Below are 13,119 nucleotides of genomic sequence, written 5' to 3'. Positions count from 1 at the left end.
CCGCTTGTGCTGGAGGTCTACCTCAGCCTTAATTCCACCCCCCCTGGTGTCCCAGGTTAGAGGTTGGCCATGACAAAATGGACTTGAGCCGGCTTTGGGGTCCAGCTTTTGAATACCCCTGTCCTACATGTTCTGCCAGTCTCTTGGCTGATCCAGAGTTTTGTGACCTATTTTTCACAATTAACATGTTGGTTAAATTGAGTTACCTTGCATTAAAGTCACTGCTAATGATCAATGATCTTCTGGTATTCATACATTATTGTAAGTATTTTTGTTTATAAAATCAAAATGCTCCAATTACAAAATAATAATAATAATTTTCCAGTGACACCAAAGCTTTGTAACTGTGCTTTTACTTGAGTATTGATCTTACTAAGTAGCTACAATAAACTTAGGACGTTTGCATTGTAATTTCATTAAATGCATGACAATGCAATAGGATCTTCTATACTGATTGTTTGACAGTATTCTGTAAATAAAAAAAAAATCTAAAAAAATTATTCTCCTTTGACCCAAGTGAGGATGTATGTATTTTAATAACCAAAATGCAGACTTCCTGTTTGACAACAAACTTTCAATGCAAAAGCCGCACCCTTCTATCTGCACTACTAAGAGGTCTATTCCTCAAGCACAATGAACAATGGCAGTCTGGGGCAAGACCGTGCCCAAAAAGACAAGAGGCAGCTGAATTAATGGAAGCTTGTGCTGTTCACTGAGTCCTTTGTGACCTCTAGATAAATGGTTATTGTGTGTATACAGTATGTACAGCAGGTCCCCAGCCCACGTTACCTAGGCCTAAAGAATGGGAGTGATCCTCACTGGCCTTTACAGACCAAGGCAATGAATAATTAAAGAATATCTTATCATTGTCTATTTGCAATATGGTATTTCACGAAGAAGACATGCTGCAGGAGTAATCATTTAGTTGTCTTCACGGGTATTCACCATCTGTTTATTATAGATGGAGGGCAAACATAATGCAAGGCACTGAATGATTGCATATTATTTAATATTTTTTATTGTTTCTCTCTTCTCAGTTATGGTTGTATGACTTCAGCCCCTGAGACGTAAGTCTTACTCATGGCCGACACAAAGCTGTTTGAGACAAAAGCTCCCCCTCTGGATGGGAGGGGCTTGGCGCTGGATGTGCTGGGCTTCCTGGACTCTCTGGGGGAGGACAACAGCACAGCAGCAGAGAGGTGCTACCGCTCCCACTCCCGCAGCAGCGTCCTTCAGGGTCTACCTTTTGGAGGGGTGCCCACGGTCCTCGCCATCAACGTTGTCCTGTGGATGGTAGGTTGCTGGTGCTTGGGGTTGACCCTAACCCAGGTGAACAGATACGTGAATGCTGCCCTCCAGATGTATTGGCCCCCTTTGGGATGGAAGAAAATGATGATGGTGTTGTTGGTTATCAGCGTTAAACACTTAAAACGGGAGAAAAACTCAGGACCAAGCTGATAACCAATGTTGTGGAATTCCACTCAAATATAAGACAAGTTTACATACCAAAGAGTAAACCTTTATTCGTATGGCTATGCATAGATGAAGAAGCAACCTTTCACAATGAAATGCAACAGGTTAGTTATTGACCAGAAGTCATACTCATGGTTAAATAGAGGGGAATCTGGTAATGGTTTAATGGTAGGAGAACCATGACTCCCTTTCCCCAGGCCAGTACACATCCACTGTCCCTAAAGGACAGGAGAACCATGACTCCCTTTCCCCAGGCCAGTACACATCCACTATCCCTACAGGACAGGAGAACCATGACTCCCTTTCCCCAGGCTAGTACACATCCATTATTCTTACAGGACAGGAGAACCATGATTCACTTTCCCCTGGCCAGTACACATCCATTATCCTTACAAGACAAGGGGCTACTAAAACAATAACTGCTGTTAAAGGTGTTTTTACCATCTGGGCGTTATTGAATAAACAAGGAAGACTGTCAACACAGGTCAGAGTTTTTCCATACAATGTATAATGTGCAGCTTCTCTATTGAGGTTATGTTTCACTGTTAAAGAAAAGCATTGTGTATGTAGTTCCCCACCACATTTGAGGTTTTCCATAAGATTATTCTATGCATTTTCTTATTTCATAAAGCATACTAATTGGTTCCATAAATTCAATATGCAATTAGAAGCTGGACTACAAACTTAGTGGATGCATTTCGCTGTTGCTTTGTGATTCTCTATCTTTCTCTTGTCCAATGTGTTCAAGAGCAGGGGTCTTGCCACATTCTATCCTGAGTCATTTGTCTGACAGTGTGTACACTCTGACCTCTCCCTCGTAGTTTCCAAGACAACCAACCACATACCACACTCATACCACACAGCAAAAAAGAGATCATTATTGCTGCTGAATTTGGGCCTATTATATCTATTATTTGTGCATTCCTCATGAGATTTATTTCTACCTAAATGGAATGTTGTACATACAAGTTATGATATTTCCTATAAATAAAAGTATATTTTTAAGACTTGTCACTTTGGATGTGCGCCAGACTGATGTGTGTGTTTATGTGCCTGCACTGTCCAACATTATAGACAGTACTGCTCTGTCTCCGCCGTTATAGACAGTACTGCTCTGTCTCCGCCGTTATAGACAGTACTGCTCTGTCTCCGCCGTTATAGACAGTACTGCTCTGTCTCCACCGTTATAGACAGTACTGCTCTGTCTTCACCGTTATAGACAGTACTGCTCTGTCTCCGCCTTTATAGTCAGTACTGCTCTGTCTCCGCCGTTATAGACAGTACTGCTCTGTCTCTGCCATTATAAACAGTACTGCTCTGTCTCCACCGTTATAGACAGTACTGCTCTATCTCCCCATTATAGACAGTACTGCTCTGTCTCCACCGTTATAGACAGTACTGCTCTGTCTCCGCCGTTATAGACAGTACTGCTCTGTCTCCGCCGTTATAGACAGTACTGCTCTGTCTCCACCGTTATAGACAGTACTGCTCTGTCTCTGCCGTTATAGACAGTACTGCTCTGTCTCCGCCGTTATAGACAGTACTGCTCTGTCTCCACCGTTATAGACAGTACTGCTCTGTCTCCGCCGTTATAGACAGTACTGCTCTGTCTCCGCCGTTATAGACAGTACTGCTCTGTCTCCGCCGTTATAGACAGTACTGCTCTGTCTCCGCCGTTATAGACAGTACTGCTCTGTCTCCGCCGTTATAGACAGTACTGCTCTGTCTCCGCCGTTATAGACAGTACTGCTCTGTCTCCGCCGTTATAGACAGTACTGCTCTGTCTCCGCCGTTATAGACAGTACTGCTCTGTCTCCGCCGTTATAGACAGTACTGCTCTGTCTCCGCCGTTATAGACAGTACTGCTCTGTCTCCACTGTTATAGACAGTACTGCTCTGTCTCCACCGTTATAGACAGTACTGCTCTGTCTCCGCCGTTATAGACAGTACTGCTCTGTCTCCGCCGTTAGAAGGTGCCTTTTAAATGTCTTGATGTCAGTAACCTTTGCATTATTTGAATCCCTTTGTTGATGTAATGTTTCTTGTGGATTTAAATACTTCAGTGTGTTTCTGTTTGGTGTAAGGATATCTGTATGTGAGATGCTTTATTGTTTGTATTGCAGTTTCTTTTGCTGATCTTCTCCTGTTTGAGGAAGGCCGCATGGGACTATGGCCGCCTGGCTCTGTTGATGGAAAATGACAGGTGCAGTAAAGTCTTTCCCCTCAGCGTGAACTGATACTGACAATAGAGTGAAGGCAACACTCAAGATGGAGAAATGCGTATCAAAAGCATTTTTCATAATCACTTGACACTCTGCTCCTTGACTTCAGCTCCCCCTCCTGAGAAGACACGGTACTGCTTAGTAACTATCACTCATGAAACACTTTTTTTCCTGTTGTGCTCTAGCTATAGTGGAGCTGTTTAATCACTTTTTACACAATCTCAATCTGTGAACATCTCTGTTTTATGTTAATACCATACTATCCACAAGGCTTTCCAGAAAAAGGCATTCACCCATAATAGCTCTGTGGGATGATTTTCCTGGCGTTTAGGACCTTTTTATTTTCGATAGGGGTCTGGGGTCGAGCCAGTCCAGTCAGTAGTTTGTGATAGAGACTCTGGACCAGCTTACTTCTGCCTGACCTGGAGTCACACTCCAGTGTGATTGTTGAGTTGATTAGTTCTGCCTGACTAGAAATAATTTTTTTGTCACCCCCGGGCAGCGACATCTGTGTGTTCCGTCGAGCGGTGACCGCCGATTAATTCAATTATGCCGCTTAAAGTGTCACACTACAGAGCTGTCAACAATGTGGCCATAAGAGGAACATCAGGAAAGTCAATCATCACAATGCTTCGGTGAATTCCAGGGACATTGTCCATCCCCTTTATTTTAACTCCAGTCTTTGATATGATCTCAGCCGTGCTGGAACATCCTCTCAGTATGACTGGAGGTCTTAGGGGAGCACAGCAGCCTGCATGGAATAGCTATCCAACTGAGCCACCACTATTAACACTCATGATCTCTTTCGGCTCTGTGCCTAACTGTCTGTAGGAAGTCATTTCCCACAGTCACTCAAATTGAAAATGGGTTTACATTAGCAATGATATGTTAGGACACGGTTCAGGCCTTCCAATAATTCTTAATGGTGGTAGCCTCATATTGTACAGACATGTTGCTCATGCTCTATTTTGTCTGCCATTTTATGATGTCATTTATGAGATAAAATTCCTTTCTTCCTATTCTGTAGCACCATCAATATTATAACCCTGCTATTTGTTCTGTTTCTCAGCCTTACATCCTTGTTCTACGGAGAGCAGAGTGAGAAGGAGAAGTCCCCGTCAGAATCCAGCCCATCAGACTCCGAAACCAAGGATCTAGTGAGTCTTACTGTTACTAATGATCCAGGCGGTAAGCTAAGTGTACGATTATAGATGCTAAGTGTAGGGGTATAGATGCTAAGTGTGTGGGTATAGATGCTAAATATAGAGGTATAGATGTAGGGATACATATGCTACGTGTAGGGGTATAAATGCTTAGTGTAAGGATATGTATATGCAATGTATTGGGGTATAGATGCTAAGTGAAGGGGTATAGGTGATAAGTGAAGGGGTATAGATGCTAAGTGTATGGGGTATAGATGCATAGCGTAGGGGTATAGTTGATGAAGACTGGCCTGTGTAAACAAGCGTGTAAATAAAAATAGGCCACATGTCTTTTTGTGAGTCAGACTGAAGCACTTCTCAGTTAAGTCGATAAAACATCCAGCTGCACAAACAAGAATATGCAGACGATTATTCAGACAATGACTTCACAGGGACCTGCGCGACTGTTTAGGGTCACCCCCATGGATGTGACATACTATGTTTATGATGGAGTAGGACCGAGCCAGACAGGAGTCATCCCATGAGGCCATCTCCCAGAGTTTGGCAGCAGTAAATTCGTTTACGCCTCAGACTAGACCTATTAAAACCCCATCATTCTCTCAGTGCGTAGGCCTTAATGTTATGCAAATGACAGATGCATGGCTGGCCAGACATGCTGTGCACAGCCTACAGCATTCGTTTGTCATCTGTTCTGTTTAATAAGCCGTCCACTGAATGTTTTGTCTCTCCTCCTTCTCCAGGGCTTCTGCTCTTGGCTAACATCTCTTTACCATATGAAGTAAGTGTAAAACTGCTGGCACTTTAACCCCGAGCCCATTCTCAATGTTATCCTTTTTAATTGGCTTTCTCTTCGGTGATGTCATCCCAAAATACAAACTCTCGTGTTATATGGATCTCATTCAACAACGAAAACAGACAAGTGTGTGCTCATGGGATCGTTTGTGCTGTGGTTTACCACAGTAAATTTGCACTTGATCAAGTCTGACTCCACTCAACGTATTTAGGCCTATAAAACAGTGACTTCCCCTGTGTCCATGGTTTCTAGAGTATTATGGTGGAGTTTGTGTGCTTCTGGGTGCTGTTTTTAGCTTGTGTCTTAGTGACTGTGTGTAAACCTCCACCCTGGGGTCCCTAGGAAAATTGTAACAAACCCTGAGAGCTCTGTGTGTCCTCATTGACGGCCTGCCTTTCTGACTGCCTGCCTTTTCTGACTGCTGTGGGACCAGCAGGCACCTCCTGTTTTCTGTTTTTATAAGTGGGTTTCCTGACCCCTCCTGCCTGGGCTCCCCTTAGCAACCACAGGTTTGGCAAGTGAGGCAGTGAGGCATGAGAAGCGGACTGCACACGATAACTACAGTAACTCGCTGCCGGAGCTGACTTTTGTCTTACCTTTCACCCACTGTCCCATTACACCAGTGTGTCACCCTGGTCCCCGGTGAACCTCTTCTTCACTACACACCAAGGCTTTGTAACTGTGTTTAGTCTCCTCGGACTGAGTTCCCAGCCTGCTGATTCTGCCACCCTGGTGAGATCCCCACCCTCCCTTCCCAGTTGAAGGACCTGTCCCTCTCTGTGCAACCTCCCCAGGGATGAGGAGATCAGAAGTAAGTGTGGCGTCGACGCGACCACCTACCTGTCCTTCCAGCGCCACATCATCCTGCTCATGACCGTGGTCTGCCTGCTGTCTTTGGCCGTCATCCTGCCTGTCAACTTTTCCGGGAACCTCCTAGGTAATTTAGAAGGAGGCCTTGGCCCGTGTTGGGAGGCCCAGGGACATCCTTTACGCCAGGAGAGTTTTGAGGGGCACCTCGCAGGGACGGACCAGGCCACACATGCTTAGGCAAACACAGAGATGCATGCCCGCGTACACACACACACACGCGGTTGTGTTCACACACACACTTATCGCTGTTATAATAAACACATATGGACAAAGTCTTCCCAGGGATGTCCTAAATGTAGGCCATGAACACACGCACAGTGCCACACACCACAGATACAAACACAGCCTGTCTGCAATTCGACTTTCTATTCAATTGAGTTACATTTGTGGTATTTAACTTAGGCCTTTACCAAGCAAAAGAATATGAATAGAAACACTTTAATTTCCTCCTGACCCACGATAGTGCCAGAGGTTCTTATACTGGTGTACAAAATACAACCGATGAATTGCAGAAGAAATTGTACTTGGCAGTTGTTTTTGTGCCATCCTCCTTAAGTGTTGAATAAGCTACCATATGGAATGTTAAGCAGACTTGTTTGAGGTCTAGACCAAGGTTGTCCCCAACCACTTTGTCGCTGTTAGGTGACATCCATATGGACCATGTGAAATTCAGTTGTAAAACTAACCAACACTCTTATAGTGGTATCCATAGAAACAGTAAACAAATAAAATGAAACTTAAATAGAGGACTGAGACAAGACTAATCTCTTAATTCTGTGTTAAAGTTTTCACTTTAAGGTTTTGCTAACTGGATTAAACAATCCTCTGATCTATTTCACTCTTTACCAGACAACGATTAGGGTATTTATCTTAAAGTGCATTTACAATTTACAGTTCAAATCCGTACAAAACATTACAAAGCATCACAAAACATTGTTGTACAAAACATGTTATCTTTTCCATAGGTGATAATCCTGAAAACTTTGGAAGAACAACTGTGGCTAATCTTCCTGCAAAGTAGGTCAAAGACATGGGGATTCTTGCTTTTACAGGGATTCATACAACTCTAAGAAAATGTTCCGTTAAGCTATCCACCAGTCCTGTGAAATGCCTTCTCTGTGTTTCTTCTCCTAGAGATAGCTTCCTGTGGCTCCATAGTGTGTTTGCTCTGCTCTACTTCATCATCACTGTGCTGTGTATGGCCCACCACTCCACGTGCCTGGAGCACAAAGAGGATCAAAAGGTGAGGGCTCTGCAGATCTTGCCAAATATGTTCTGATTACAGCATGGTCATGTTACTGTTTCTAAAACCAGAAAAGGAAACCCTTTGGTATGTGCAATGCATGGTACTACACTAACCTTTATTACTGGTATCATTACAATGTGTTTTTGTTTGATTTTTTGTCAGGTGGCCAGGACCCTTATGATCACCAGTATCCCCAGGGAGATCTCAGACCCAGGCCTTATCACCAAACACTTCCAGTAATCTTATGTTTATTTCCCAATTCTTCACTCACTCAAAGTGACATTACTAAACCGGGTGTGGATCAGTGATTGGACTCTGTTCCCCCCCCCCACCCTAGCGAGGCCTACCCCAGCTGTACTGTAACTGACATCCGCTTCTGCTTCAATGTACACAAACTGATGAGGCTGGATTCTGAGAGGTACTGTACCATAGCTAACACATTGTTTTGTCGTTTGTTGGGCTTTTTGTACAAATGTAAGTCCATGCTGCGCTGTTTCAGACGGAAGGCGATGAAAGGACGTCTGTATTTTGCAACTAAGGCCCAGAAGGAGGGGAGGATCATGATTAAGACCCACCCCTGCGCTGCCATCTTCTGCTGTGATGTGTGTGGCTTTGACCAGGTACTTTCCAACAGAAATGTTACAGTTAATGTCAACATCATTTGGTTGCGTTGACTGAATGTTGCCACTGGATGGCGCTACAAACCCTGCATTCGATTTGACCGGCGGTAGGAAGTCTCATCTATCTGAGATAACATTTCATAAGTGACAGAGCTAGGTTATATATACTACTGGTATTTAACTGGATGGTCTATATGTTCAACTTTCTCCTCAGGTGGATGCAGAGCAGTACTACAGTGAGTTAGAGGAGAAACTGACTGATGAGTTTAATGCAGAAAAGCATCGCATCTCACTCAAGAGGCTTGGCATTGCTTTTGTGACCTTTCGGGATGAGAGGATGACTGCTGTGTAAGTCAACTATGATTGCTGGCGTCTGATTTACATTTGTTTTTGCAATTATTTAATGCTCTGTCCTGCAGGCTCCAGAAGTGCATGCATGGAAGGCCAAAATAATGACCTGTTCCAAAATGGAAATCCATTGTTTGATTGTTTACATGTGTTGTGTTAATCCCTACAGTATTGTGAAGGACTACAGCCGTGTCCATTGCCGTCGGAAACCTCAGCAATCTAGCATCACTACGGTAGTTCAGTCTCACAGGTGGGGTGTCAGCTACGCCCCTGCACCGAGCGACATAATCTGGTCAGTGACAACATTATTTGAAGGCCATCATTGCTACACATTTTCTCACAATGGCTGAGTTATTTATCTAGTAGCTTTATCTGATCTATTGGGTGAATAAATATACAGTATCTCACAAAAGTGAGTACACATTTTTGCAAATATTTGATAATATCTTTTCATGTGACAACACTGAACAAATGACACTTTGCTACAATGTAAAGTAGTGAGTGTACAGCTTGTATAACAGTGTACAATTGCTGTGCCCTCAAAATAACACAACACACAGCCATTAATGTCTAAACCACTGGCAACAAAAGTAAGTACAACCCTAAGTGAAAATGTCCAAATTGGTCCCAAAGTGTCAATATTTTGTGTGGCCACCATCTGTTTCCAGCACTGCCTTAACCCTCTTGGACATGGAGTTCACCAGAGCTTCACAGGTTGCCACTGGAGTCCTCTTCCTCTCCTCCCTGACAACATCACGGAGCTAGGGCCTTGCGCTCCTCCACCTTCCGTTTCAGGATGCCCCACTGATGCTCAATAGGGTTTAGGTCTGGAGACATGCTTGGCCAGTCCATCACCTTTACCCTCAGCTTCTTTAGCAAGGCAATTGTCGTCTTGTAAGTGTGTTTGGGGTCGTTATCATGTTGGAAGACTGCCATGCGGCCCAATCTCCGAAGGGATCATGCTCTGCTTCAGTATGTCACAGTACATGTTGGCATTCATGGTTCCCTCAATGAACTGTAGCTCCCCAGTGCCGGCAGCACTCAAGCAGCTCCAGACCATGACACTCCCACCACCATGCTTGACTGTAGGCAAGACACAGTTGTTTTTGTACTCCTCACCGGGTTGCTGCCATCTTTATGTAGAGCAACAATAATTTTTTTCAGATCCTCAGAGAGTTCTTTGCCATGAGGTGCCATGTTGAACTTCCAGTGACCAGTATGAGGGAGTGTTAGAGCGATAACACCAAATTTAACACACCTGCTCCCCATTCACACCTGAGACTTTGTAACACTAACGAGTCACAAATGTCAGGAAAATGGCTAATTGGGCCCTATTTGGACATTTTCACATAGGGGTGTACTCACTTTTGTTGCCAGCGCTTTAGACATTAATGGCTGTGTGTTGAGTTATTTTGAGGGGAGAGCAAATTTACACTGTTATACAAGCTATACACTCACTACTTTACATTATAGCAAAGTGTCATTTCCTCAGTGTTGTCACATGAAAGGAAATAACCAAATATTTCCTTAGAGGGGTGTACTCACTTCTGTGAGATACTGTATATCCAGTATTTAGGTATGGTACCTAGAAAAGAACAATAATTGCCCTGCCACAGATTTGAAATGTATTGACAGGGGCTGTGTTCACCTAGGGCTCAAGCATAAATTACCTTTGAATTGTTCTGTGTTCCTCTTCAGTCACTGTCATGTGGCCTTTCCACTCAACCATATAACCTACTTAAATAGGGACCAGTTAAAATTTACTGGGGTAAGCGAGCAGGTCCAGAATACAGGTGCTTTGTCATTTTTTGTAGTTGTTAAGGGGATGTGCGTAGTGCCTTTTTCCCTGGTTTACTTTTTGCAGGTTTTACTATGCAATTTCTTCCATCCAAGCCAGATTTCCTCATCTGCTTGCATGTGCCTCTCCTGTCAAATTGTTACTTTCCTTTTGAGCAACAATTCTCCATGCTTACTAATCCAAGGGTAAATGTAGTCTGCAATCAACTGTACATCATGTCCTCCATCCACATAAGTATGTAAATTGTTTGCTAGATCTGCAATAGGATACTATCATGTTACACAAAATAATTGTAAGCTGCACTCATTTCCATGTAACTCCACACAAAATATAGAGATGTATATATAACTGATAGGCTTCAGAAAACGCAAGTGCGTATTGTATTCAGGCAAAAACTGAAGATACGGGAGAGCTTACTGAAAAACCTCTGATACTGACATTGTTTAGGTACAAAGCAATGATCAAACCTAGAATAGACAGAACACCATAATATAATAGATTGTTGCGTTATTATCCTGAAATGTGAGTACAATTAAGTAAAATTCTACTCATGGCTTTGAGTGTAAACTGTGGTTAAAATGGAATTGGAATGATGGTTACTTGAATGTTTTATCCCACCTCCAACCTCCCCTTTGGGATCGTGTTAGCCCAGTGATGAGTTGTACCTTGTTTTCACCAGACGTAGTGCTTGTCATTCATGCCTAATGGTTGGATTTTGGTCTCTACAGATCAGAGATTCATTTTTCTCATGCTATCAGAGTCCTTCAGGCAGTATGTCATAATTCCAGTATTGGAGACCTTGTGACCCCGAGATTCGATCAACTTCTGCGATTCTGCAAACTGTGATCTTTGAGCAAAATCATTTAAAATACATATTTTCCATGTCTTTAGTACCAGAAAGATCAGTATTTTCTACCTGTTGTGCTAGTAGGGGAATTATAACTTCCTAACAATTAACATGAGCTTGAAAAAATATGTTAATGGGAAGACACCTCTATTAGATTTGGTTCATAAGAAATCTCTAGGGACACCAACAATGGTGACACGTGTTTGAAATGGCGTGCCATTGGCTCATCGTTGTGCAATGAGAAAGGGACAGAGTGTTGGTCAGGGGTGATGAACCCTCAACCTTTTGGTCTGTGGCCCTGATGGACTCTGCCACAAAGCCATGAGGAAGTGGAAAGTGTACACCCACATCAGTGAACACAGGGGTGTCATTACACAATTTGTGGTCATAATAATTGTTCTGGTTATTTCAAGCGGGGGAAACATTTGCATATTGTGTACAAGGCTAGTAGTATATTATTATTGTTGGAGCGGGGGTGCCTTTTTATGTAACAACACCATCCAGAAACGTATTATTAAATTACGAAATTAAGTTATTTAATAATAACATGTGTAACATGTGAGACGCCACCCCCCCCCATGTGGAAGGAGTAGAACTGGTGTCATCGCAGGATTTGGGAAGGACCAGTGAGTGTTTCCCTTCATTAAAAAGGGGCAGTAGAGTGTGATGCGTCCAACCTGCTATCCACTCCAGTATTGTTTCGTGTAGCATCCTCCATCCGACGTTACCACTTGCTTTGGTTGACTTTCTGGGTTTGAACAGTAGCATTGTATCGTGGCGCTAGGATGTGCTGCCTTGACGCCTTCTGATTTATACTTTCATAAATGTAACATGCCTGTCATGTCTCTAGTAGCTCACTCTGTAGGGCATAACAACATTAGGGTCGTGGGCTCAGTTCCCACAACGTATGGAAATGCATGCATCCGCTGCTGTAAGTTGCTCTAAATAAGAGCGTCCGTTAAATGACTTTAATGTAAAGGTCAGCCCGTCATCTGGGTAGCTGATTATCAGACATCCATGTTTGCCTCTCTGACTCCAGGGAGAACCTGTCCGTGTGTGGCTCTCGCTGGTGGCTCCGCTGCTTCGCGCTCAACATCCTCCTCTTCCTTCTCCTATTCTTTCTCACCACACCTGCCATCATCGTCAACACCATGGATAGGTTCAATGTCACCCAGCCTGTGGACAGCCTGAAGGTAGGAATTACAGTTCATATCAGCTTGACGTTGCCTGGCCGTGTCTAATGAGGTGGTGCTGTGTATTCTATATTTTCTGAATGTACTATGTTATGGTGAAGTCATCATGTTCTGATTCTTTCTCACAGAGTCCAGTCATCACTCAGTTCTTCCCGACCCTCTTGCTCTGGGCCTTCTCTGTACTGCTACCCTTCATTGTCTACTACTCAGCTTTTTTTGAGTCTCACTGGACCAGGTACTGTTCTGCTGCTGGCCCCAGCAAGTCCTGTCCTATGGACCACCACTGTCTTCCGTCACCTCTGTTCATCTGCCTTTGTCTCAGCGTCTTCCTGACACCGTTACACAATGCCTCTCAGCCTGCCGCTCTCTGTCTCTCTCAGTGGGTTCTGTCTGTCGGCAGTTCTCCTCCAGTCAGGTTGTCATAGCGATCTCTGCGTACAGATAATGATATGCGCTGTGGTCACTATGCGCTGAGGAGCAGATTAGCTGTGCATCAGGACTGTAGAAGCTCACACGGCACGGCACCTATACGCGCCACCCTTTACG

The 13,119-nt window shown here is 43.8% G+C and overlaps 1 protein-coding gene across 6 annotated transcripts in view; it reads left to right on the top strand.

Moving 5' to 3' along the window:
• Nucleotides 1-13,119, top strand: part of tmem63c (transmembrane protein 63C) — a 35,804-nt gene that overhangs the window by 15,456 nt on the left and 7,229 nt on the right. For 5 of the 6 annotated variants that reach the window (XM_020054373.2, XM_020054375.2, XM_013137471.3 and 2 more), the window contains exons 2-15: nt 1,038-1,293; nt 3,597-3,676; nt 4,765-4,852; nt 5,599-5,636; nt 6,446-6,588; nt 7,487-7,538; nt 7,656-7,764; nt 7,930-8,003; nt 8,105-8,185; nt 8,267-8,387; nt 8,602-8,735; nt 8,905-9,027; nt 12,420-12,573; nt 12,702-12,808. In XM_020054373.2, coding sequence (XP_019909932.2) covers nt 1,081-1,293; nt 3,597-3,676; nt 4,765-4,852; nt 5,599-5,636; nt 6,446-6,588; nt 7,487-7,538; nt 7,656-7,764; nt 7,930-8,003; nt 8,105-8,185; nt 8,267-8,387; nt 8,602-8,735; nt 8,905-9,027; nt 12,420-12,573; nt 12,702-12,808 — 1,517 coding nt within the window. In that variant the 5' untranslated portion in view covers nt 1,038-1,080. Of the gene's footprint in view, nt 1-1,037; nt 1,294-3,596; nt 3,677-3,804; nt 3,827-4,764; nt 4,853-5,598; nt 5,637-6,445; nt 6,589-7,486; nt 7,539-7,655; nt 7,765-7,929; nt 8,004-8,104; nt 8,186-8,266; nt 8,388-8,601; nt 8,736-8,904; nt 9,028-12,419; nt 12,574-12,701; nt 12,809-13,119 lie in introns of those variants that run through there. The other variant, XM_020054377.2, reaches the window with a different exon arrangement.

The sequence above is a fragment of the Esox lucius genome, chromosome 15 (genome assembly GCF_011004845.1).
Source record: "Esox lucius isolate fEsoLuc1 chromosome 15, fEsoLuc1.pri, whole genome shotgun sequence".
Lineage (NCBI taxonomy): Eukaryota > Metazoa > Chordata > Actinopteri > Esociformes > Esocidae > Esox > Esox lucius.
This window is presented reverse-complemented; position numbering and strand designations above follow the sequence as displayed.